Source organism: Mobula hypostoma, chromosome 23 (genome assembly GCF_963921235.1).
Source record: "Mobula hypostoma chromosome 23, sMobHyp1.1, whole genome shotgun sequence".
Classification (NCBI taxonomy): domain Eukaryota; kingdom Metazoa; phylum Chordata; class Chondrichthyes; order Myliobatiformes; family Myliobatidae; genus Mobula; species Mobula hypostoma.
The window spans coordinates 9,871,685-9,897,595 of NC_086119.1; the positions used below are offsets into that span (position 1 = coordinate 9,871,685).

General features: G+C 41.3%; 1 protein-coding gene across 1 annotated transcript in view; it reads right to left on the reverse strand.

Annotated features, from left to right (window-relative positions):
- Positions 1-3,185: 3,185 nt before the first annotated feature.
- rpa1 (replication protein A1) overlaps positions 3,186-25,911 on the reverse strand; it is a 97,835-nt gene continuing 75,109 nt past the window's right edge. Inside the window, exons 13-17 of the mRNA XM_063030988.1 lie at positions 23,774-23,903; positions 19,954-20,130; positions 16,829-16,936; positions 12,729-12,815; positions 3,186-4,382 (exon numbers count right to left, since the gene is read on the reverse strand). Of these exons, the coding sequence (XP_062887058.1) occupies positions 4,269-4,382; positions 12,729-12,815; positions 16,829-16,936; positions 19,954-20,130; positions 23,774-23,903 (616 nt within the window). The 3' untranslated portion in view covers positions 3,186-4,268. The remainder of the gene's footprint in view (positions 4,383-12,728; positions 12,816-16,828; positions 16,937-19,953; positions 20,131-23,773; positions 23,904-25,911) is intronic.

The following is a 25,911-nucleotide window of genomic DNA, read 5'->3' on the forward strand; positions in this document are numbered from 1 at the left end:
AGATTGTGAGGGCAAGAGCCCATTGTATTGCACGGGAAACATTCAATAGTCTTATTGTCAGCAAGAAGTGTAGACAAGTCCATGAAAGGGAGGCTTGTTTCCATGAATATGTTGAGCTGTGTCCACAACTCTGCAGTTTCTGGCATTCAAGGGCAGAGCCGTTGCCGTATCAAAGCTGTGATGCATGCAGATCGGATGCCTTCTGTGGGACATGGATAAAATTGGTGAAGGTCAAAGGGGACATGTCAAATTCCTTTGTCCTCCCCAGGAAACGGCACCGACCAACTTTCTTGGCCATGGCATCTCTGTGACTGGACCAGGAGGTGACGTCCATTCTTAGGAACCTGATGCTTTCAACCCTTCCAACCTCAGCACCACTGATTGATTGGGACATCAGTGTGCAGACCAGTTGGGCTGACTGGCCTGTTCTGTACTATAAAGTCTGTGTAATTCTGCACTGGATATTGATACACCAACTCAATGAAAACATACTTCATATGCCAATCTAAAGCTGTATGGAGTCCTAACCAAGTCATGCAGACTGGGGCAACGCTTGTTTGTCATACTTAAGTTTATTTTACTATTTGTCACAGCACTTTTCGCCACTCCAGAGACCTGCACATTTCATTGCCATGCTGGATCACAATACTGCATACATGTTACCTAAAAAAAAAGGGTGGGGGCAGCACAGTAAAATAGCGGTTAGTACAACACTACTACTGCACCAGCGAGCTGGGTTCGATTCTTGCCGCTATCTGTAAATTTATATGTCCCCCCCCCCTCCATGGGTTTCTTCCAAGTGCTCCGGTTTCCTCCCACATTTCATACAAGTTAGTACAGCAACTGGTCACATGGATGTAACTGGGCACCGTGGGCTTGTTGGACCAGAAGGGCCTGTCACTGTGCTGTATCTCTAAATGGAAAACAGCCATTTAAATGAAAATAACTCTCCTCACAATAAGTCTTCACTATCACCTTAATAATGAATGCAAAGCTCTTTAAATGGAGATGTCCAAATGTGCCACTGGCCAACTCTCTAAACAAAAACACAACAGATAAATCCTGCGCATTAAAAATGCAACACAGAACAACTTCTTTTGAAGGACAAAGAACTACCTACGCCAGAAAACCTAGAGGGCAGGACAACTGAAAAATACAGCTTGTACAGCACGTTCAACCACAAGACATAGGAGCAAAATTAGGCCATTCAGCCCATCAAGTCTGTTCCATTATTCCATCACGGCTGTTTTATTATCCCTCAAAACCCCATTCTCCTGCCTACTTCCTGTAACATTTGACACTCTTGCTAATCAAGAACCCATCAACCTCCGCTTTAAATATACACAATGACTTTGCCTCCACAGTAGACTGCAGCAATGAATTCCACAGATTCACCACCCTCTGGCTAAAGAAATTCCTCCTCATCTACAACCAATCCGTCTCAATAAAATGAATTTTAGAACAGTCATATGTTTAATTATGTACATCTATTCAATCAGACAAAATAGTTGTTTCAGTTCCCTGCAAACCGACAGGATTATGTGACAACCAAGGTACTGGATGAACTCCGCAGGTCAGACGGGATCTGTTGAGGGAAATAGACGGTCAACAGTTTGGGGTGATTGTTTTCATCTGCCCAGCTGAGCTCCTTCAGCATCTTGTTTATAGCTCCAGATTCCAGCATCTGCAGTCTCTTGTTAAGATTATGCTATACATCAAGGGCAGGACTGATATACTGAGGCCCCAGGGCAAGGTATCAAGCTGGTATTAACTAGCTGTCTTGGCCATTTTGCTTCATTAGAAGTCCTTGACAACTAGCAGAACACAAGCAGGTACTTAGCATCTCAAGCTTTCACCCATTCAAGTAGAGCGTGACTTGTTCTCTAAAACTTTACCAGCCTTGGTCTTGAATACTCTTGCCTGTCATTTTTACATTATAACTGCTTCCTAAATATTAAAACAAATAATGTACCCTACACCACTACATTAATAAATACACCAAGCAGTTGTTTTGGCCTTCAAAAGTGCCAAACTCAACACTTAAGCTTTAAAAAGTAAACTGCTTTATATATTGCTGGTATTTTCATTCCTGACCAGCATCTTAATATCTTACACACAAAATGCTGGAGAAACTCAGCAAGTCAGGCAGCATCTCTGGAGAGGAATAAACAGTTGACGTTTTGGGCTGAGACAATCATGGCCTGAAATGTCTACTCTTTACTCCCCTCAATTCTAAGTGCATGACCTGCTGAGTTCCTTCAGCACTGTGTTTTGCTCTGGATTTCCAGCATCTGCAGAATCCCTTGTGATCTTAATATTTGCTATGCACCAAATTTGACACATTGAAAGTACTTGGACATCTTTACTAGCAGATTATCCAGGAAGCAGAAATATCTATAAACAATGCAACTGAGGCCAAATTCTGGCAGACTCGCTTAGATACAAGGGTAGTAACATCAAATCTATAAGGTGAACCCCAGGGTTCAATTCAAGTGTCGAATGGCTTCAAGCTTTAAACTTCTCTTTGTATTTGGCAAAAGGATACAAGCTACCTAATTATGACATAGAATAAAGTTTACATGAAGCCTTCCTTGATTGCAATCATGAAGAAGCCACACCAGTGGCTCTACTTCATGAGGAGTTGGAGAGATTTGACGTGTCAATAAAGACCAACAAATTTTTACAGATATTCTGACCTGTTGCATCAAAACCTGGCATGGAGGCTCCAAAGTATAGGATCCCAAGCGGCTGTACACTCAGCCATCATGGGTTCAACCCTTCCCACCACTGAGGACATCTTTAAGAGGCAGCATTTCGAGGTGGCAGCTTCCATCATTAAAGGCCTTCACCATCTGGGACATGCCCTCCGTGTTACTACCTTCAGGGAGGAAGTACAGGTGCCTGAAGACCCATTCAATGGTCTTTAAGAACCGCTTCCTCCCCTCTGCCATCAGATTTCTGAATAGCTCTTGAACACTACCTCGTTGTTCTAGTACACAAACTATTTATTTTACAATAGAGTAATTTTATGTCTTTTTCATTTTTGCATTATCTTGTAACTTGCTAATTTTCTTTAAAGTTTGTTTTGTTTCCTACAGTCACAAAACAACAAATTTCATGACATATGTCAGTGATAATAACACACAAAATGCTGGAGGAACCCAGCAGATCAAGCAGCAACTATGGAGAGAGGAACAATAGTCGTCATTTTGGGCAGAGACCCCTCATTAGGTTTCAGCTTGAAATGTTGATTTCAAATGTTGATAACCATCAATTAACATTGATGCTGCCCAACCTGCTGAGTTCCTCCAGCATTTTGTGTGTGTTGCTCTGATTTTCAGCACTTGCAGAATCTCTGGTGTTTATGTCAGTGATAACAAACGTGATTCTGACTTTATGAACAGATCTGCTGTGTTAATTCCTCACCCGGATCCAAGGCAAAGCTATTGGCTTTTTGGATGAGGGTGAGGTGAGCAAACAAATCCTTTGCATTCTAGACCACGCTTGAAGGATCTAGCTTGTACAAGGTCAAAGCAGATAAACCCCTCACCGTGTTCCCACTTTCAAGTGGGAATAATTAGTCTGCAACTAACTGGAACACTCTCCCAGTGTGGCACTGGACCGGAAATTCGATTATTTGCTCAGGTTTCTAGAGCGGCCCTGAAAACACAACTTTCTGATTCACTGAGCTACTGATAACACCAGAGAAAATAAAGCTGAATACAAACAGGAGAGCAGTGGGAAGATTGAGCACGAAAGAACAAATCAAACAGAAAACACATTTTTGATGCCACAGAAAACCTGCAGTGAGCATTATCAAATAGACGGCTGGACATCATTTTCATCACCGATTTCCATTCTGAAATAGTACTAAAGCAGTCAAATTTATGTTCTTTGTCAATGTTTATTAGAATGTAGAACTAGAATAATTTGTGCAAAAGTGGAAGGGGGACATTGGTGTGCGGTGGGGGGAGATAAATGGCTTTACTGTCCATCCTGTGATTAACTATACTAAGGTAAGAAGGCCTACTTACATAGACACATATTCAGTCTCGTCATCTAGCACAAGTTGACCAGAATTCAACAAGCTCTAGTTCTATAATCCACACAGCCAGCATTTCTACAGCAGTTCTAGAAATGCAGAATTCTGTAAGTGATCCCAAATTAAAATTGTCTTCCATTTTCGCAGGCCAAAAGAAAGTGTATTTAATTGATTATTTGAAGCACCCGGTTTCCACTGGCGCTCATTCTTCACGTCTATTCAGCATTCAGAAAGCTTGTGTAGCTGCATGTTTCCTAATATTCATTATCAGCCTCTTGCTGTACTCCTTATGGTCCACTGGCTTCACATCCATCATTGTCGCTTTGATGCGAGATTCATCCTGCAAATATGAACCAGAAACAATTAAAATCTATATCACAGACTTGCTCTCATTGCCTTATTATCATAGATCACTCCAGTTGTTCAACTTGCATTAAAATCTTCTTAACGCACATAAAAGATAACAAGTGGTGTTTTCTCTCACTCAATCTACTTCTAAATAATGGCTGCTGGTATGAAATGTTCCAGCAAGCTGCTACACTTTAATGAGGTGAACTAAATCACTGCTTACCTTAAAGTGTTATAATTTCAGCATTCTGACTTATTCCATTAAGGCTCTGTTGAATCCAGAAGATACTCACCCGTTAAAAAAAAACACTTGGATCCTTCAAACATTTCTTCCTTTAAGATCAAGTGCCATTAATGTCTTCTGGACAGAGTCTCCAGTGGGCATGGGGACCAAGTCCATCCCTTTACCAGCATTTGCTGTGTCGGCACTTTAACAATACTGTACATATATAATCGCTAAAAACGACATATGATAGGGATTGCGGAAAAAAGCCTAGAACTGAAAGACTATCAAATACCCTCTCTGCTTGACCGTCAACAGCCAATCCTAGTACTCGGCCAGGTGAAACACTTATCAGAAACTGATTCTGATGAAAGTGCTTCAAGTTGATAAACTTTTCTCTCCACATACACTGAGTATTTCAAACAACATTTATTTAGTTACAGTATTTAGTAACAAATTCTAAACCTTCCATAACATTAACAGCAGTTTCTCACTAAACATCAAGGATATTCTTGTCATTGTTTGGCCTGAAAGGCTGGTAAAACCTTGCACAGAGCTGTCCTATAGCCTGTATATGTCTATATAAACTTCCAGGGTACTTATGAATCAGCATACAAAACAAAAAATCAACTCATAACTATTATTGGACATAATGGCATGGGCGACCAGGAAGGGATTTTAAGGTCCGGCTTGAGGACTTTTGGCTCATAGCAATGATTTATTCAGTGGGACCCATCACAGTTAGAAGAGAAAAGGCCAGTCTGACAAGGTTTACCCTAATAATGATACCCTGGAGAAATATTTTAAAAATGTTTTTATTAGTCAAATCCCTAGAAATAACTATACAGCCTGCACTTGTCACTAAGTTCCTCTAAGCACACAAACTATGCAAAGAAATGCATATACAACAGGATAGAAGAGCAGTAATCTGATTTTCTGCAATCTAAATTTTTAGAACTTCTGATTGTTCACCAGGTGATCGTTTCCTGATCCACTCTCCTATCAGATTCTTTCTTCAACCTATTACCTTTTCCACCTATCACCTATCCCCACACACCTGGTCTCACCCATCATCTGCCAGATTGTACGTCTTATTCTCCCATCTTATTCTGGCATCATCCCCCTTCCTTTCCAGTCTTGATGAAGGATCTTGGCCCAAAACGTTGGCTCTTCATTCCTCTTCACCGATGCTGCCTGACCTGCTGACTTCCTAGAGCATTTTTGTGTATTACTCTGGATTTCCAGCATCTGCAGGATCTGTGTTTGCTTTCAATTCAGAGGCCTGCTTCTCAAGCTACCTTTCAACTGACCGGGGGCAGGCCGGGGGGGGGGGGGGAAAGCAGCACAGGTTTCAGTGCTCATTTCAACTTTGTTTTCATTGGAAAATATATGATATTGCATAACATTTAAAAATTTGGAATATTAATAACAGCCAGTGGTCTGGAAAATCTGCCAGACCAGTGGAGATTTCTAGAGCAGGAGTTCCTAACCATCTTGGCCATGAGCCTTACCATTATCTGAGGGGTCCGTGGAGCCCAGGTTGAGAACCTCTGTTCTATATCGATATATAGAATAGTACAGTACAGGCCCTTCGGCCCACAATGTTGTGCCAACCCTCAAACCCTGCCTCCCATATAACCCCCCCACCTTAAATTCCTCCATATACCTGTCTAGTAGTCTCTTAAACTTCGCAAGTGTATCTGCCTCCGCCACTGACTCAGGCAGTTCATTCCACGCACCAACCACTCTCTGAGTAAAAAACCTTCCTCTAATATCCCCCTTGAACTTCCCACCCCTTACCTTAAAGCCATGTCCTCTTGTATTGAGCAGTGGTGCCCTGGGGAAGAGGCGCTGCCTATCCACTCTATCTATTCCTCTTAATATCTTGTACACCTCTATCATGTCTCCTCTCATTCTCCTTCTCTCCAAAGAGTAAAGCCCAAGATCCCTTAATCTCTGATTATAATGCATACTCTCTAAACCAGGCAGCATCCTGGTAAATCTCCTCTGTACCCTTTCCAATCCACATCCTTCCCATAGTGAGGTGACCAGAACTGGACACATTACTCCAAGTGTGACCTAACCAGAGTTTTATAGAGCTGCATCATTACATCGCAACTCTTAAACTCTATCCCTTGACTTATGAAAGCTAACACCCCACAAGCTTTCTTAACTACCCTATCTACCTGTGAGGCAACTTCCAGGGATCTGTGGACATGTACCCCCAGATCCCTCTGCTCCTCCACACTACCAAGTATCCTGCCATTTACTTTGTACTCTGCCTTGGAGTTTGTCCTTCCAAAGTGTACCACCTCACACTTCTCCGGATTGAACTCCATCTGCCACTTCTCAGCCCACTTCTGCAACCTAACAATGTCTCTCTGCAATCTTTGACAATCCTCTACACTATTTACAACACCACCAACCTTTGTGTCATCTGCAAACTTGCCCACCCACCCTTCTACCCGACATCCAGGTCGTTAATAAAAATCACAAAATGTAGAGGTCCCAGAACCGATCCTTGTGGGACACCGCTAGTCACAATCCTCCAATCCGAATGTACTCCCTCCACCATGACCCTCTTGCCTTCTGCAGGCGAGCCAATTCTGAATCCATCTGGCCAAACTGCCTGGATCCCATGCCTTCTGACTTTCTGAATAAGCCTACCGTGTGGAACCTTGTCAAATGCCTTACTAAAATCTATATAGATCACATCCACTGCACTACCCTCATCTATATGTCTGGTCACTTCCTCAATGAACTCTATCAGGCTTGTTAGACACGATCTGCCCTTCACAAAGCCATGCTGACTGTCCCTGATCAGACCATGATTCTCTAAATGCCCATAGATCCTATCTCGAAGAATCTTTTCCAACAGCTTCCCCACCAGACACAAGGCTCACTGGTCTATAATTACCCAGACTAGCCCTACTACCTTTTTTGAACAAGGGGACAACATTCGCCTCCCTCCAATACTCCGGTACCATTCCCGTAGACAACGAGGACTAAAAGATCCTAGCCAGAGAATATTCCGTCAGTCCCCGGGGACTTATCCGTCCTAAAGTATTTTAACAACTCCAACACCTCCTCTCCCTTAATATCAACATGCCCCAGAACATCAACCTCACTCATATTGTCCTCACCATCATCAAGTTCCCTCTCATTGGTGAATACCGAAGAGAAGTATTCATCGAGGACCTTGCTCACTTCCACAGCCTCCAGGCACATCTTCCCACCTTTATCTCTAATTGGTCCTACCTTCACTCCTGTCATCCTTTTTTTTCTTCACATAATTGAAGAATGCCTTGGGGTTTTCCTTTATCCTACTCGCCAAGGCCTTCTCGTGCCCCCTTCTTGCTCTTCTCAAGCTCCTTTCTTGCTACCCTATATTCCTCAATAGACCCATTTGATCCTTGTTTCCTAAACCTCGTGTATGCTGCCTTCTTCCACCTGACTAGATTTTCCACCTCACTTGTCACCCATGGTTTCTTCACTCTACCATTCTTTATCTTCCTCACCAGGACAAATTTATCCCTAACATCCTGCAAGAGATCCCTAAACATCGACCACATGTCCATAGTACATTTCCCTGCAAAAACATCATCCCAATTCACACCTGCAAGTTCTAGCCTTATAGCCTCATAATTTGCCCTTCCCAAATTAAAAATTTTCCTGTCCTCTCTGATTGTATCCTTTTCAATGATAATGCTAAAGGCCAGGGAGCGGTGGTCACTGTCCCTCAGATGCTCACCCACTGAGAGATCTGTGACCTGACCCGGTTCGTTACCTAATACTAGATCTAGTATGGCATTCCCCCTAGTTAGCCTGTCAGCATACTGTGACAGGAATCCGTCCTGGACACACTTAACAAACTCTGCCCCGTCCAAACCCTTGGAACTAATCAGGTGCCAATCAATATTCGGGAAGTTAAAGTCACCCATGTTAACAACCCTGTTAGTTTTGCACCTTTCCAAAACCTGCCTCCCAGTCTGCTCCTTGGTATCTCTGCTGCTACCAGGGGGCCTATAGAGGGTAAACACACACCCAGTGGCCACCTTTAGGTACAGGAGTACAATTCAGTGTGGTTTCTGCTGCTGTAGCCCATCTACTTCAAGGTTGAGCACTGGTGCTTTTCTGCACACAACTGTCATAAAGTGTGGTTAGTTGAGTTACTGTCACCTTCCTGTCAGCTTGAACCAATTTGGCCATTCTCCTCTGCCCTCTCTCATTAACAAGGCACTTTCACTCAGCGAACTGCCACTCACTGTTTTTTGTTTAACGCGCCATTCTCTGTAAACTCTAGGAGACAGCTGTGTGAGAAAATCCCAGGTCAGCAATTTCTGAGATACTCAAACCACCCCGCCTGGCACCAACAATCATTGCACAAAGTCACTTAGATCACATTTCCTCCCCATTCTGATGTTTGGTCTGAACAACAACTGAACCCTTGACCAATGCATGCTTTTATGCATCGAGTTACTGCCACGCGAATGGCTGATTAGATATATGCACCAACAATGATATGCTTAGGTGTACCTAGTAAAGTGACCGCTGGGTATATGTTGATCAATGAAGCATACAGGGAATAAAAACAAATGATCAGAAAAGCTAGCAGAGGCAAAGAACTGGGTAAAAACAGAGTTGAGTTACATTGAGACCCCAGAAGGATTTGCAAGTAAAATAAAAGGATTCTGAAACTGATACATAAATGAATGAGTTGAAATGCAGGACTGCAAGTGAGTAAAGATGTGGACAACATTAGTATTCAGAATGAGTTGTGTTGTATGAAAGGGGAAACAGAGGGACTAGTTAGAATGGCATTACAGAAACAATCTTGGTTTTAAAGCATGGATTACAGTCAAGACTGCAGTGAGGCAAGTAGGGGAAAAGGAGCAAAGGAAAGGAAGAGGGATAGAGGCACAACAGGAAACTTTTTAAAGGATGTAAAAGGACATTGATTAAGCAGACCCAGATAGATAGCCAAACTCCGAATTAAACAACAAAGTCCCAAATTAACGGGCTTAGCCCAAGAGAGGCTTTTGGGATATGGGTGCACTTTAATTGGCACGTGTAGGAAGTGACAGAATAGTGAAAGGAAGGTTTTGATTTACCGACTGCATTTTGACAGCTGAGGGTCAGCCTTTGAATTAAAAGGTCGAAATTAAAGTGGACATCAAGATAAACATGGAGCCCATTTCATGCTAATTGGGCATTATGAACAGTGCATCCTGAAGCTGACAGCCTATGTTTGAAGAGAAGACACAGAATGGAAACTATTTCCTTCATCTATATCTATTGCATTAACACCATTCTAGATGGGATTAAGAAGTGCATAGCATATTGCAAGTTAACTTGATAGATTACCACTAATTTTCAAAATTTGCTTCAATTAGCTGTCTAAAGGAGGGGTTACAGGTTTTAATTTACTCAAGGGGGTGTTTTATAGTTAGCTCCCTGGAAACTTATTCTTACTTTGGCTGATTTAGTGTTAAGTGGAACGATGGGGTAGATTCGATGAGCTGAATGGCTTAAATTTGCCCCTTGTCTTACAGTCAAGTTGGTCAGATAGCATTCATGGATGTATTAAAACTGAAATGAATTGCCACTTTTTCCACAGTTAAGTTGGAGGAAGTTAGATTTTTAATTAGTTATTTAAAATTTTTTACTTATTTGCTTTTTTTGCAATAGTTTAATAAATATATGATAGTTAAAGCTGAAATTATAGTCTACTGTGGTGGTGGTGTCGTCTTTTAGATCACTTGGGGGCATCAAAACAGTAAGGCAAAATTACAGTGGAGGATTCTTTCCTTGACTGCTCACTGTACTATACGCAATCTGGGTATGCATTAATTTAAGAGGAGGAAAAAAAAACTGAATTCTACAACAGAATAAATCAAGAATAGAAGCCTGAATTTGATACAGAGACCAGTGATGGAAACCTGGAGGTGACAGACATATGGTGACAATGCAGGCAGGGGTGCAGAAAGCAGAGGAAGATAAAACAGGTCATTATCAGTACAAGCAAAAACAGAGGCTGGGAAAGGCAGGAGCACCCAGATGCACTGCAGAGAAGAGACACTGTATGAAAACTGAAAGATCAATGCAATTAACTGCACTTGGGGGGGGGGATAAAAGATGTGGAGCATCAGCCATAAACAAGTTTGAGGGTAGAGTGGAAAACAAATTGCAGAATCTCAACTTTTAAATAGGTTACTTTCTCCGAATGGTTCAATATTTGAGGATATATGTGAGAAGTCGATTTCCCACCTTTCTTTTTGACCAAGAAGCTGGCTGCTTTGAGTCTTGTGTACCATTCAATGAGATCAATGCTAATCTTATAAGCTTCTTGCTCTCTTTCCAAATTATTCTGTTCCCCTGCTATCAAAAACTCTTGATACAGTAGCTAGATGAGGCAACACGCTAGTGCAGCAGTCAGTGCAATGCAATTGTAGTTCAGAGTTCAATTTCAACATCGCCTATAAGGAATTTATACAACCTCCCTATGAGCTCGTGGGTTTCCTCCGGTGCTCCAGTTTCCTCCCACGCTCCAAAGATGTACTGGTTAGTAGGTTAAATGGTCACTGTAAATTGTCCTGTGACTCAGTTAAGTGGGCTGGAAAGGCCTGATGCATCTCTAATTAATATATTCATATCTCCTGTCCTGAAGCAGAGAATGCTAAAGAGGGACTACATTTCCCAGTTATGAACAGTTAACCTCTATTTCAAGTCTCCACTAGTACTAGGCTCATATACCTATCCTTTATGTTTCACTGAGATCACTTTGTCCTTTGGCTACCTTCTGTTGAACAATTTCAAGGACAGCTGCTGGAACAAAATATTCAGCAGGATTCTCCAGCAAAACTAATGCAATCCAGCAGAACAGATAGATTTCCAAGCAGGCGGTGGAAACTGCAGTTTAATTAAATACTTGAATGATAATGCAGTTTAATTTTTTAAAGTACCTTCACATTTAATACTTTGCACTAAAAATGGCCTTTTCAAATCACATCATATCAGAGCTCCTTCGTGAACAGGGTGGGGGGGGGGAGATAGTAATTTGTTTAGAAGAATGGAATGCTCACGATTCCTAGGGCTGGACAGAGAAGGTGCTGGGATTCGATTTCTTCTAGCTGGAGAACAAGGGCCACATTGAGGGTAAAATACCATCCATTTAGGACTAGGTGAGTTTTTCATTTTCAGATTTATTCACATGGCAATAGTGCAATGCATCATTTGTTTTAAGAACCGACACACCCAAGGATGTGTTGGGGACCACAAATTCAATGCATGCCCACAATATGTGGCAGAACAACAGAACACAACAAGCAAGAAAACAATAGCAAATCAAGCCCCTTTCCTTCCTCGCAATCTCCCCCACTATCCACAGAGACTTGTGAGCTCTAGGAATTCTCAACCCCACAGATCCATGGATGTCATTTAGAGCATGTTCACACTAAGAGAATTAGGCAAAAGAGGCTGAGAGCCAATCAACTCTCACTTGAACACAGGAACAAACTAGAGCAGTAATGCAGTCTCCATTTGCTTCGAATGCTTTTGTTAAAAGGCGACAAGGTTTTTTCAGGTATGAATAATGATACAACTGCTCAGAGTAACCCTCAATTATTAGGATTGGCAGTGAGGACATTTGATAACCTTTCACTTCTAGGCTTCTTCCCCTATAGCAGCACAGAATATCATTTTTGGAAATAATCCTCATAGGAACAATAGGAAGGCATTAAATCAGAAAAAAACAAGTTGGAATTAATGCAATTAGAATCCTGGATATACTTCTAGCTTGGTTCAGGAGCTACAAAGAAGATCTCAGCAACAGAAATACTGAAGGAATTTGGGAAGTTGATGTATGTCAGACTTTAAAAGGAACTAGCAAAGGAGCTGAGTCTTTACCCTCTATAATTGTAGCACCAGGTGTTGAACAGAAATACAATCTGGATCTGATTCCATTCACAGTCACTCCTTGTAACTTCAAGTGGGAAGTTAAAGCATCACGCTTAAGCATCACAGGGCTCCTTTTGCACTACTTCTTCTAAAAATTACTAACTGTGCTAACCAGTGAAGCAGAATCTTGTCAATATTATTCCAGATTAAGTCACTTACATTGTATGTTTCAAGTTTGACACGGATTCTGCAGGTGAAGGACCGAAAGTTTGCATTCTGGAAAACTTCTTCAAAGGCTTGTTCATTCTATAATGAAAACAAAAATAAAGTACAATGAAAGTAAATCCCATCACCATGAGCTTTAATTTTAGTAACATTCTAAGACTCCATAGCACTGGAAAGAGGGGCGAGGGAAGGGAGAACAGAAAATAGATGGGAACCCAAAAAAATTAAATCATACATCTTGAAAATCCTCTTGATAGAAAAATGAATAGCTAGTTTGGGTGGCCGGGTGAGGATATGACTCTACTAAATGAAATGCAAGGCACTCCTTCACTCTGCCAGCCAGCTGGTCACCCTTGGAAAAGGTGTATCAACTGCTTAGTCCACCCATCCCCCCCCCCAACCAAACATGGTCATGTGAAGCCATGAGGTGGTGGACGGTCATATGAGCAGCTGGTGCAGATCATAAGTGCTGATTCTGTGATCAGTGACACCAGGCAGTCTCTGAAGAATATTGATGACGACTGGGGTCACCCATTTTGTAAAGACACTGCCCAGAAGGCAATGTCAAACCAATTCTGTAGAATAATTTGCCAAAGCTAATCATGGTTACGTAGATCACGATCACCCATGTCATACGACATGACACATAATGATGATGACGATGATGTAAGAGGGAAGGATTAGATCGATCTTAGAGTAGGTTAAAAGGTCGACACAACGTATGGGCTGAAGGACTTGTATAATCTATCAAACATGTGCCTATCTAAGAGTTACAGAAATGCCCCTAATGTACCTGCCTCTAACTGGCTGGGCAGTCCACACACTTACCACTCCGTATTTTTAAGAAATCTTACCGCTGATATCCCCCATATACTTTTCTTGAAACACCTTAAAATTATGCACCCTCTTGTTAGCCATTTCTGCCCTGGGAAAAAGATCTATGCCTCTTACCTTGTACACCTCTATCAGCAGCAGAAGGCTACAAAGGCCAGCTTCCGCTCCTCACAAGACAAGCTGTTTTTATGCACAGTCAGAAAGACTCCAACTGCAGCCCCAAACTAGAGCACTATCACCAAGCAGCTGGATGTGCTTCTCCAGCACCCACTACAATACAATCATATTTCACTCTAATTGTGTTTTATTTATTACCTTGTCATTTCTGCCTCGTTGGTTTTGTATTTATATGAGCATGAGTGCTGAATGCAGAAACTATTATTCAAGATCACACTGACACCCGTTATTCCACACAGTAATGCCACTGAGCTAAAAATAAAATCTAACTATTTTCCTGGACGCCAGAAAACATTACTGAATATTTCTTCCTGATTGTTCAAATAAATGAAGGAAATGCATTATCTAAGTAGAAAACTTTAGCCACATAAATTTCTTTCCTGTTTCTCTCAGCCATAAAAGTAACTCACTAGTTAAACAGGCAATGTGAATTCCTGTCAATGTTCTATCAATAGCCGTTTTCTTATCTGGAATCTTTTCCAACCCATCACATCTTTCTATTCTGGCATTGTTCAAATGCAAAGGCATAGCTGAAAAGACAAGCCCAAGACTTATAATGGGAAAATGTAAAATAGGAAGTTGCCTTAAAAATAACAAGTTGATATTATTGTGGGAGAAAATCACACGAGTCTGAAACTGTTCAAATAATATTCACTCTACAAGATGATCTAAAACAAGAATCTAGTATTGAAAACTTTAAACACTGGCTGGACATCATACAATAACCATAAGACACAAGAGCAGAATTGGGCCTTCTCCCCATTACCTTTGACACCCCCCATGGTAATGTAGTAGTTAGCACAACACTATTATGGCTCGGAGCATCCTGACGTTCAGAATTCAGTTCCAGTGTCATCTGCAAGGTGTTTGTACATTTTCATGAACCACGCGTAGTTTCTTCCCACAGCCCAAAGACACACTGGTAAGTAGGTTAACTGGTCATTATAGATTGTCCCGTGACTAAGCTAATGTTAACCAGGTGGTTTGCTGGACAGTGCAGCTTGTTTGGGTGGAAGAACCTGCTCCACGCAGGTTCTAAACAAATAAACGAATAATAAAGAACTTATCAATCTCTACTTTAAATACATCCAATGACTTGGCCTTCACAGCCATCTGTGGCCAATTAAATCCAGCCCCCCACCCCCCGCCATTCTTCTAAACTCTAGTGAGTATAGGCAGCAAACACTCCTCATTTTAACCCTTTCATTCCTGGAACCATCTCCAATGTCAGCACATCCTTTCTTAGATAAGGGGCCCAAGTGTAGTCTGACCAATGCCTTACAAATCCTCAGCATTGTATCCTTGCTTGTATATCGTAGTCTCGAAATGAACACTAACATTGTATTTGTGAAAGGGAGGGAGAAGTTGACAAAGAACTACATTGAATATGCTCATTCTACAAGTTGTTCATTCATTAGTGCTTCTATTTTCATTTACTATTACAGTTTTTAAGAATTCAGTAGAAGAAATGTTCTCAGAAAGAATTAGGCTAGAGACCTGATAGAATTAGTCCAGGAAAAACTAAGTACCTAGGAAGAATACTATTTCACTGGAGGCATAGCATCTTATACGCATTGCAAGCTTGGCATCAGTTCCTCACTTGTATACCCTGAGCCGTAAAAGGGCTAATTGTAAGGACCAAGCAATATTATTTTATTTGCACTGATTTACAATGTTTGAATTTTGTGGGTTTAGAAGATTAGAGATGGCTGCTCCCAGGAGGTGAAAAGCCTGAAAGAAAGTGGCTAACAGTGTCAGCAATCCAGCTGTTCCAAAAGATATTCACTTTTGCCCATGGCTATTCTTCACTGATAAAGTCTCAATTAGGATGCAAATACCCTTTAACATTAGCACCTTGAAAGTTAATGATAAGTGTAAAAACAATGCCACTGACTTGAAACATTAACTTGTTTCTCTTTGTAGATGCTGAATGCTCTGTTGAGTAACCTCAGTACATATATGGCACCTGATGCTTCATGGAATTCAAGCAATAATCCACAATGACAAAAGTTCAGATGAAAGCAATGAAAAGGTAATAGATTTGTGTTGAGAGATAGCAATATTGTCTTGAGGTTCAGTAATTTAGTGAAGTTCAACTATGATTGGTGCTCAAGAATTAACCTGAAGTCCCAGGTTAATTCTGCTCCCATCTCTTATGGTTAAATTACTGTCTTAAGTAGATGACATATATGGCTCTTAAAGTACAAAAACACAGGTGAATTGCCACATTGCTATAGAATGTTGAGCAACTGTTATTCACTTATTTACAAAATTTTCATGTGCGCTACCTGGACTTCAATAAATTGCAACTTTTGAAACATTTTAAAATGGCAGGGGCAAATCTGGACTAAAATTTGAGATGCTAAAAACAAACTTCTCTAGAGGAATACAAGAAAATGCTGGAGGAACTCAACAGGCCAAGCAGCATCTATGAAATGAATAAACAGATGACGTTTAAGTCAGTTTTATCAAGACTGGAAAGGAATGGGGAAGATGCCAGCAGAAAAAGGTTGGGGGCGGGGATGGAGGTGGGCAAGAGAAGGAGGACAAATGAGGAGATAGGTGAAGCCATGTGTGTGGGAAAGGTAAAGATACACATCTCTAGTTCAATGAAAGTAGGATTTAAAAAGCAAATATTTTAATCCAAGAATCCCAACTTTCCACCATGGACAGTCTCAAACCTGGCTATGAGAGGTGGTGGTTTGGGCATGGGGTTAGCAACCCCATCCTGTAAAAACCCAGTGCTGCAGAAACTCCAAAGACATCATCCCTGGGAGAGGAAGGATCTCTGAAAATGGGCTGCACCTGGCAACGATTTGAAAGACTGGCCCAGGTGGGAGGACAGTGACGAGCTGCTGTCGACAGCCTTTACCCCAGTAAGGGTGATGAATGAAAAACAATGCCAACTTTATTTTCATCACTGGAATTCACTGCCTTGGAGATAGGCAGCTGGTAAAAAACCACAAGCCATCAGTTTCTTCAGAGAGGAATAAAAGATATTGAAAAAGGAAAAATTGATATTCAGCTGATCGAGTCCAGATATTAAAACTGAAATATATTTAAAGAAACGAATAAACACTCACCGAGTCCTTCAGCTCTCCAAGATAATTGGCATTCTGCCCAAGGATTGCCTCACCTGTCTCTTGGAAACACGTTACCCACTGATTTTCTCCAAAGTCTGCCAGATTTACCTGAGAATATAATTGAAGACTGATTTGCACGCAAAAAGTTACCTGATATTTTAAAATCCTTCCAGAGAACAATAGTTTAAATTATTAATAACATTTATCACAAATTCTAAATGACTTAACATTAAGAAAAATAGCCAAAGACGACCTCAGTGACTGTAAAGGTATGAGACGTGAATTAGCTAAGATCGACTGGCAAATGATACTTAATGGGTTGACGGTGGATATGCAATGGCAAGCATTTAAAGATCGCATGGATGAACTACAACAATTGTTCATCCCAGTTTGGCAAAAGAATAAATCAGGGAAGGTAGTGCACCCGTGGGTGACAAGGGAAATTAGGGATAGTATCAATTCCAAAGAAGAGGCATACAAATTAGCCAGAAAAAGCAGCTCACCTGAGGACTGGGAGAAATTCAGAGGCCAGCAGAGGAGGACAAAGGGCTTAATTACGAAAGGGAAAAAAGATTATGAGAGAAAACTGGCAGGGAACATAAAAACTAACTGTAAAAGCTTTTATAGATATGTGAAAAGAAAAAGATTGGTTAAGACAAATGTAGGTCCCCTACAGACAGAAACAGGTGAATTGATTATGGGGAACAAGGACATGGCAGACCAACTGAGTAACTACTTTGGTTCTGTCTTTACTAAGGAGGACATAAATAACCTTCCAGAAATAGTAGGGGACAGAGGGTCTAGTGAGATGGAGGAACTGAGGGAAATACATGTTAGTAGGGAAGTGGTGTTAGGTAAATTGAAGGGATTAAAGGCAGGTAAGTCCCCAGGGCCAGATGGTCTGCATCCCAGAGTGCTTAAGGAAGTAGCCCAAGAAATAGTGGATGCATTAGTGATAATTTTTCAAAACTCTTTAGGTTCTGGACTAGTTCCTGAGGATTGGAGGGTGGCTAACGTAACCCCACTTTTTAAAAAAGGAGGGAGAGAGAAACCGGGGAATTATAGACCGGTTAGCCTAACGTCGGTGGTGGGGAAAATGTTAGAGTCAGTTATCAAAGATGTGATAACAGCACAATTGGAAAGCAGTGAAATCATCGGACAAAGTCAGCATGGATTTGTGAAAGGAAAATCATGCCTGACGAATCTCAGAATTTTTTGAGGATGTAACTAGTAGAGTGGATAGGGGAGAACCAGTGGATGTGGTATATTTGGATTTTCAAGAGGCTTTGACAAGGTCCCACACAGGAGATTAGTGTGCAAACTTAAAGCACACGGTATTGGGGGTAGGGTATTAATGTGGATAGAGAATTGGTTGGCAGACAGGAAGCAAAGAGTGGGAATAAAGGGGACCTTTTCAGAATGGCAGGCAGTGACTAGCAGGGTACCGCAAGGCTCAGTGCTGGGACCCCAGTTGTTTACAAAATATATTAATGACTTAGATGAGGGAATTAAATGCAGCATCTCCAAGTTTGCGGATGACACGAAGCTGGGCGGCAGTGTTAGCTGTGAGGAGGATGCTAAGAGGATGCAGGGTGACTTGGATAGGTTAGGTGAGTGGGCAAATTCATGACAGATGCAATTTAATGTGGATAAATGTGAGGTTATCCACTTTAGTGGCAAAAACAGGAAAACAGATTATTATCTGAATGGTGGCCGATTAGGAAAAGGGGAGGTGCAACGAGACCTGGGTGTCATCATACACCAGTCATTGAAAGTGGGCATGCAGGTACAGCAGGCGGTGAAAAAGGCGAATGGTATGCTAGCATTCATAGCAAGAGGATTCGAGTACAGGAGCAGGGAGGTACTACTGCAGTTGTACAAGGCCTTGGTGGGACCACATCTGGAGTATTGTGTGCACTTTTGGTCCCCTAATCTGAGGAAAGACTAGGCTTATACTCGCTGGAATTTAGAAGATTGAGGGGGGATCTTATTGAAACATATAAAATCCTAAAGGGATTGGACAGGCTAGATGCAGGAAGATTGTTCCCGATGTTGGGGAAGTCCAGAATGAGGGGTCACAGTTTGAGGATAAAGGGGAAGCCTTTTAGGACCGAGATTAGGAAAAACGCCTTCACACAGAGAGTGGTGAATCTGTGGAATTCTCTGCCACAGGAAACAGTTGAGGCCAGTTCATTGGCTATATTTAAGAGGGAGTGAGATATGGCCCTTGTGGCTAAAGGGATCAGGGGGTATGGAGGGAAGGCTGGTACAGGGTTCTGAGTTGGATGATCAGCCATGATCATACTGAATGGTGGTGCAGGCTCGAAGGGCCGAATAGCCTACTCCTGCACCTATTTTCTATGTTTCTAAACACTTACAACTTCCAGTACTGGTTCTATCAAGTCAACAAATTACATGGCAAGTGTTAGTGTGCGCAACAGTCATCTGCAGAGAACACTTCCACCCTGCAGGTCTCAGGTGACAGCACAGTGACAAGAGATTCTACAGACGCTAGAAATCCAGAATAATGCAGACAAAATACTGGAGGAATTCAGCAGGTCAGGTAGTATCCATGGAATCAATATTTGGCTCATGCTATACACCTAGAAAGCAGAAAACTATATTTGTACACGAGTCCTCCTCTTCTCCTCACCCGGCCATCACCTTCCTCTAGTGCCCCTCCTCCTCCCCTTTCTCTCGTGGGCTACTCTCCTCTCCCATCAGATTCCTTCTTCAATTCTTTACCTTTCACCTGTCACTTGCCAGTTTTTCACTTCATCCCTCCTCCTCCACCCACCTCCCCCCCTCACCTGGTCTCACCTATCACCTGTCAGCTTGTATCACCCCACCTTCTTGTTTTGGCATCTTCCCCCTTCCTTTCCAGTCCAAATGAAGGGTCTCAGCCCGAAACATTGACTGTTTATCCCTCTCCAGAGATGCTGCCTGACCTGCTGAGTAAAATCAGTGAGCTTCTTGAACTCTGCTTGATAAAGTTATTCTTTCGGTTCTGTGTACTCATCACCACGGAACATTCTGAAACATAAAATTTGAGTGTTGTGCAAGAAATTATTATTTGTGAAAGAACAGAAACAAAATTTTCAATCGTGCTCTCAGAGCTTACTTACTGACAAGATCATTCGATATTTGAAGTTGGGGAACTCGCGATCACATTTCTCACATCTATAAAGGCCATTCTGTTGATCCACAACCTTCTTATTGCAGTCTGCTGTGGGACACGCCTGGTACATGCAGTTTTCCTTCCTTAGGTACACAATGGTACCTACAGTCGTGTAATAATCAGGCTAAAGAAAAGATTACTTATTTAGAGATACAGTGTGGAACAAACTCCACCAGCCCAAACCACATCACCCAGTAACCCACTGATTTAACACTAGCCTAAATCACAGGACAATATACAATGACCACTTAATCTACCAACCAGTACATCCGTGGACTGCGCAGGAAACTGGCGCACCCGGAGGAAATTCACGTGGTTAAGGGGAGAAGGAACAAACCCCTTACAAATGGTGCCGGAATTAAACTCCAAACACCCCGATATCTAATGGTGCCGTGCTAACCGCTACGCTACTGTGGCACCCTAAATGATTATTAGAGCAGAAATGGTCCACTGGAGATGTTTACCACACTAGAAAATACTTCTGACCGTCAATTTTGGTATCATCAGCATGGACCAATAGGATATACACCCTTTCTAAGGACTATCAAGAAGCAAAGGTTTGAAATAGCAGACAATAGAAATTGTGCACAACAAGACAAACTTGCTCAACAGCACTGGGTCCTAATTCAAGCAGTACTGTATATACTCAGGGGCCTTACTCTTGCAGAGTCTTTTCTTCCACTTCATTACTTTCAAAAAAAAAACCTCATTTCCACTTTCTCCAGGGCAGCTGAGATGAATAAATGCAATTGCCTCATGCAGTTATCATCCATAACTGTGTTGTAAGGTGTGCAGCACGGTTTGGAAAAATTTCCGATTTATCCTTTCCGCAAAGTGCGAGTACAATTAATATCTTCCATGAAATAAACCAACCCAAGTGAAAAAGTTCAATCAGAGTTAGGGGTGCACAGCATTAAAAAAGCAATAACATTACACCTACATGGATTTTCTATCTATAAAACTACTTCCCGCAGCCCCATCACTTAGCCTGCACTTGTATCGACTTCATCCATTATTAATACCAATGTCTACAATTATAGCAGAGAAACAAATAAAGTTGTCTGTCTGCAATTTAACAGACTTCAATAAATCACACTGGGCCAACTCTTTAAGGTTAACATACGAGGAACGTTTGATGGCTCAGGACTGAACTTGCTGGAGCTTAGAAGCATGAAGAAAGATCTCATTGAAACCTACCAAATATTGGAAGGCCTGGAGTGGATGTTTCCTATGGTGGGAGACACAACCTCTGAATAGAAGGACATACCCTTTGAATTTCTTTAGCCAGAGGGTGGTGAATCGGTGGAATCTGCTTTGGAGGTCAGGTTATTTAAAGCAGAGGTCTCTGATTAGTAAGGGTGTCAAAGGTTACAGGGAGAAGGCAGGAGAATGGGGTTAAGAAGGATAATAAATCAGCTATGATTGAATGGCGGAGCTGATGCGATGGGACGAATGGTATGTTTCTGCTCCTGTGTCTTGTGGCCTACTAACATACGCTTAGTTATTTTACAAAGTTAAATACAAGAATATACAGCTGCTGGAATTCTTCAGCAACACGCACTAACTGCTAGAGGAACTCAGTGAGTCACGCAGCATCTACGGAGGGAAATAAACAGTTGAAATTTCAGTCCATGACCCTTGACCAGGACACATTTTTACCAAGTTATCTGGAGGAAAGTTGGATAACAAATTTTAAGCAGCTTATTTGGAGAAGCTTTTCAAAAAAATATTTAAACTTTAATGGAATTAGAGGAGTAGACATCTGTAAAAACTACCAAATATACTTCAGAATGTGCATTAGCCAAGGAAGCACCGATGAGAGCCAGAGGCAAAGTATAACATGCTGCAGTAACAAACAATGGCCCTCCAATTTATTATAAATTAGTTGAATTTTGAAGCAACTGTTAAATCACTTTGGTTTTATGTTGAGAATATGTAAATATCTACTTATCAAAAGCAGACTTATATAACAACTTGCATCATCATGAGCTCATTCTCCCTAAAATAAAAGCTAAACCTTGCATACTAAAAATCTCATCTTGAGTTGATAAATTTACATAGACTAGATTTTCACACAGCTGCCAGATATCAGATTGACAGGAACCAATTATGGCGAACAAAACTCCCTCAGAATATGTGCTGAGAGATGTAGGAACCCTGCATCAGGTGCCGTCGTACAGATAATGTGCCTTAAGTGATTTATCGGGCGACAAGAAATCATGAATCAAATGCCACATTCAATACCAGTTACACAAAATTTCAGGTTCGCTTCCCCACGTCAATAATCTGCTCCATGATACCAATGCTGAAAAACTTGACTATGAACCCTCAAGAGAGTTTACAATTCCACATGCTCCTCTTCTCCTTGACATTGGGTAAGAGGTACAGGACCCTTGGGTCCTGTATCAGCAGGTTCTGGAACAGTCAGTACCCTTCAACCATCAGGCTCCTGAATGAGCATGGATAACTTCCTCATGTTCTCAGTATTATTTACTAATCATTACTTTCATTTGAACTTGCAGTTTTCTTTGCACATTGATTGCTTGCCCTTGTTTGTGTGTAGTTTTTAAAGAGCATAAGATATTGCAGCCAAGTTAGGCCATTTGGTCCATTAAGTCTGCTTTGCCATCATGGCTGATCTATTTTTCCTCAGCCCCAATCTCCAGTCTTCTCTCTGTATCACTTCATGCCCTGACCAATCAACCTCTGCCTTAAACATACATAAAGACTCGGCCTCCACATCTCTGTGGCAACAAATTCCACAGATTCACCACCCTCTGGCTAAAGAAATTCCTCATCTCGGTTCTCCCTCTACTCTGAGGCTGTGCCCTCTGGTCTTGGTGGATGTGGAGAGGATGTTTTCTATGGTGGGAGAGTCTATGAAGGCCTTTCACCATTTGATAGAAGAATGAGGGGTGACCTCATTGAAACCTGAACTCCAGAGAATGCAGGCACAGAACCATCAAACGCTCTTCGTGTGACAAGCTGTTCAATACTGGAATCATTTCTGTGAACTCCTTTGAACCCTTTAATTGATTCTATTGATTTCAGTTGATTCTATAGTGGATATTTGCATCTGCTGTGAATGTCCGTAAGAAAACGAATCTCAGGACAGAATACGGTCTGCTCTCCAGTGCAGTCTAATCACATCATCAATTTAACCAAATACCAACACACCACCTGTCAGTTGGATTAGATTACTTGATATTATGTATCCCAAGTTCTTAAACAAAAAGGGGGAAGAATAATCAAATGGAATGAGATTAAGCATAACAATCCATGTCGCACTTCCCTACAGGATATCCCAATCAATTTATTAGTTGAAAACTAATCTGGAAAAACTTAATTTTGATGCCAGACTGCACAGATATCAGCACCAGGTATTTTTAAAGATGGGTGGATTAAAAAAAAAGCAGATGAAATAAAAGATGATTCAGTAGGACTATAAGGTTCTTCAGAAAAAACATGCAAGACTCCAAACTGCCACCGTCAAGAAAATAATGTACAAGGACATACATAAAAAATGCAGATAAAAAAAAAACACAAGTCTAACATTCAGGAGGGAAGGGCACAAGAAAAGTTGAAGGGAGAGAAAGAAAAAAGAGAGCTGGATGATAGCAGTCTGGCAAAGCAGAAGCCTTGAATATATCACACAACTTACTAGAAGCATTCAACAGAAATGCTAGACAAAATAACATCTGACAATGGAATATTTGGAATACCATTTTGCCAAGTTGGGGCTCATGTCAACCCACGTCTGAACTCACCTTATCTCCATGACCCAAATTTTCATTTTTAACTTCAAGTAGAACTTTCCAGTTCGTGCTCCCCCCCATGGAACCACCCTTCACATCAGAAATAGATGTTCCTTCCATCACCTGGCCTTCAGTATCAAACCTGCATGGCAAACATAACACATGTGAACAGTCACATCTAATACAACGAGTGCCAAATGTAGACATTAACCTTTTAAAGAAAAAACTTGGTGAGAGGGCAGAAAAACAAATTTATGACAATACTTCAAACTAATGGTATTTTAAGTGGAGATGTGCATTACAACAATAGGGTAAGATTTGACTCAACAAGCAATCAGCAGGAAGAATTCAGCAGGCGGAGCAGCTTCTGTTGGGAGGAAATGAATCAATGTTTTGGGTTGAAACCCTACATTAGAGTTGAAAGTGGAGAGGTGATAAAGAGAAGTAGCCAGAAAGGATGAGCAAGTCCTGGCTGTTAACTGCTTCTACAGTCCAAAAGATTTTTCAGAAACTGGTGGACACAAGTATAGCTGCATGTCTTGGACATTTCAAACAGTTGACCATCAGAAACCTCCTAAGCAATAACTGTAGCATTCCATACACCCCGTGGGTTTGACTCACCATTCAGTAAGATTGTGGTATAACCACAAGCTCACATCCTCTTTTGGTGTCAAAGAATCCATCATCTATCTCAGCCCTGCATATGCTAAGCATTCAAACATTCTGAAGGCTTCAGAACTTTAAAATTTTATAACTTTAACACATCACCTACAGTTTTTCAAGTTCCAGCATGTAAAGTAAAAAAACTCTTAATCCAGGAATCAATCTTGAAAGCCCATGCTGGACTGATTACATGGCAAATTTAATCTACACGAGCAATTGACATGAGCAGATGATGTAGAACAACGTGGGGGAAAATAACGCGACTTTGTTAACAATTTGCTTCATTCCCTATGATATCGAGTCTTTAATGCAACACGTTTCCACAGGCACTAGCATCCTACAGCACCTTGCCCAACCAGCATTCATGAGCAAGCCGAGTTATTGAAGATCTACATACTGTCTTCACAATCATGCAATAAATAGGAAAACCTGACCCAGTCGTGCCCAGGGAAATTCTTCAGGGGATAGTGCGAGAGAGAAAGGAAGAAAAGGAATTCAGTGAAACTTAAATATGAAATTTCATGAAAGAACTCCTTTTGCAGATTCAAATACATTCCTCAGCACACACATCCTCAAAAGACTGGTTGTTTTTATTCAATATACTAGACAATGGTAGATAAAAGGCAGCCTTTTATCACTGGGTACCAGCGCATGAAGCCAGCCAAGGTGGCACAATGCTAGTCTCATGGATCATCACCCAAATCCCTGAAATTCACAACATAAAACTGCCCACAAGTCAGCAGGAATCTCTACCTGGTTTGTTGGGTTTCACTGCTGTGGAAAACAAAAGAATAGCTGGCAATGCTCCCTACAAACAGTCAGTCATACTTTTATGGAGTCGAGTCCTCAGCTTAGACTGTGTAACACCAGATCTAGGAGTACATCAAGCAGCAAGTCAGCATGTCAAATATGAAAATCTACCACCACTAACTTGGAAAATGTTCAGTATAAAACTTAAGATAATATAGTTTTAATTCACTTGAATCAATTTAGCTAACATTTGATCTACACATATAATCTGTGCTTCTTTTGAAAACAGATCTTAAAAAAGCCATTCGGAATGGACACAGCTCGATGCCAACAGCATTAATAAAACCACTAGAACCTTTCATAATCACACTCATGTTCAGTAAAGCTGGGTTCACATTAGGGTCATCCAAATTTTGAAACGTCTGGCTCCAAAATATTAATGTACCCTATAAGTGCATTTTCCCAAATAAGACATCATTTGCAGATAGTTGCACATTTGATTTCCACGTTTACATCAATATAATGCATTATACAAATTGAAAACAATTTTCCTACCCCCACTGTTGCATGCAAGCAAGAGGATGAAAAACAGCCAATGTTGTGTGCCTGTAAGATGAATTATTGATAGGAAACTACAGTAAAGACTTTCACTATTGACACCGACTGTTAGTTGGAGGCATTTTTCATAGACCTACTGGCCAAACAAATGGGCCAACTGTAGATCTAATCCAAAAATG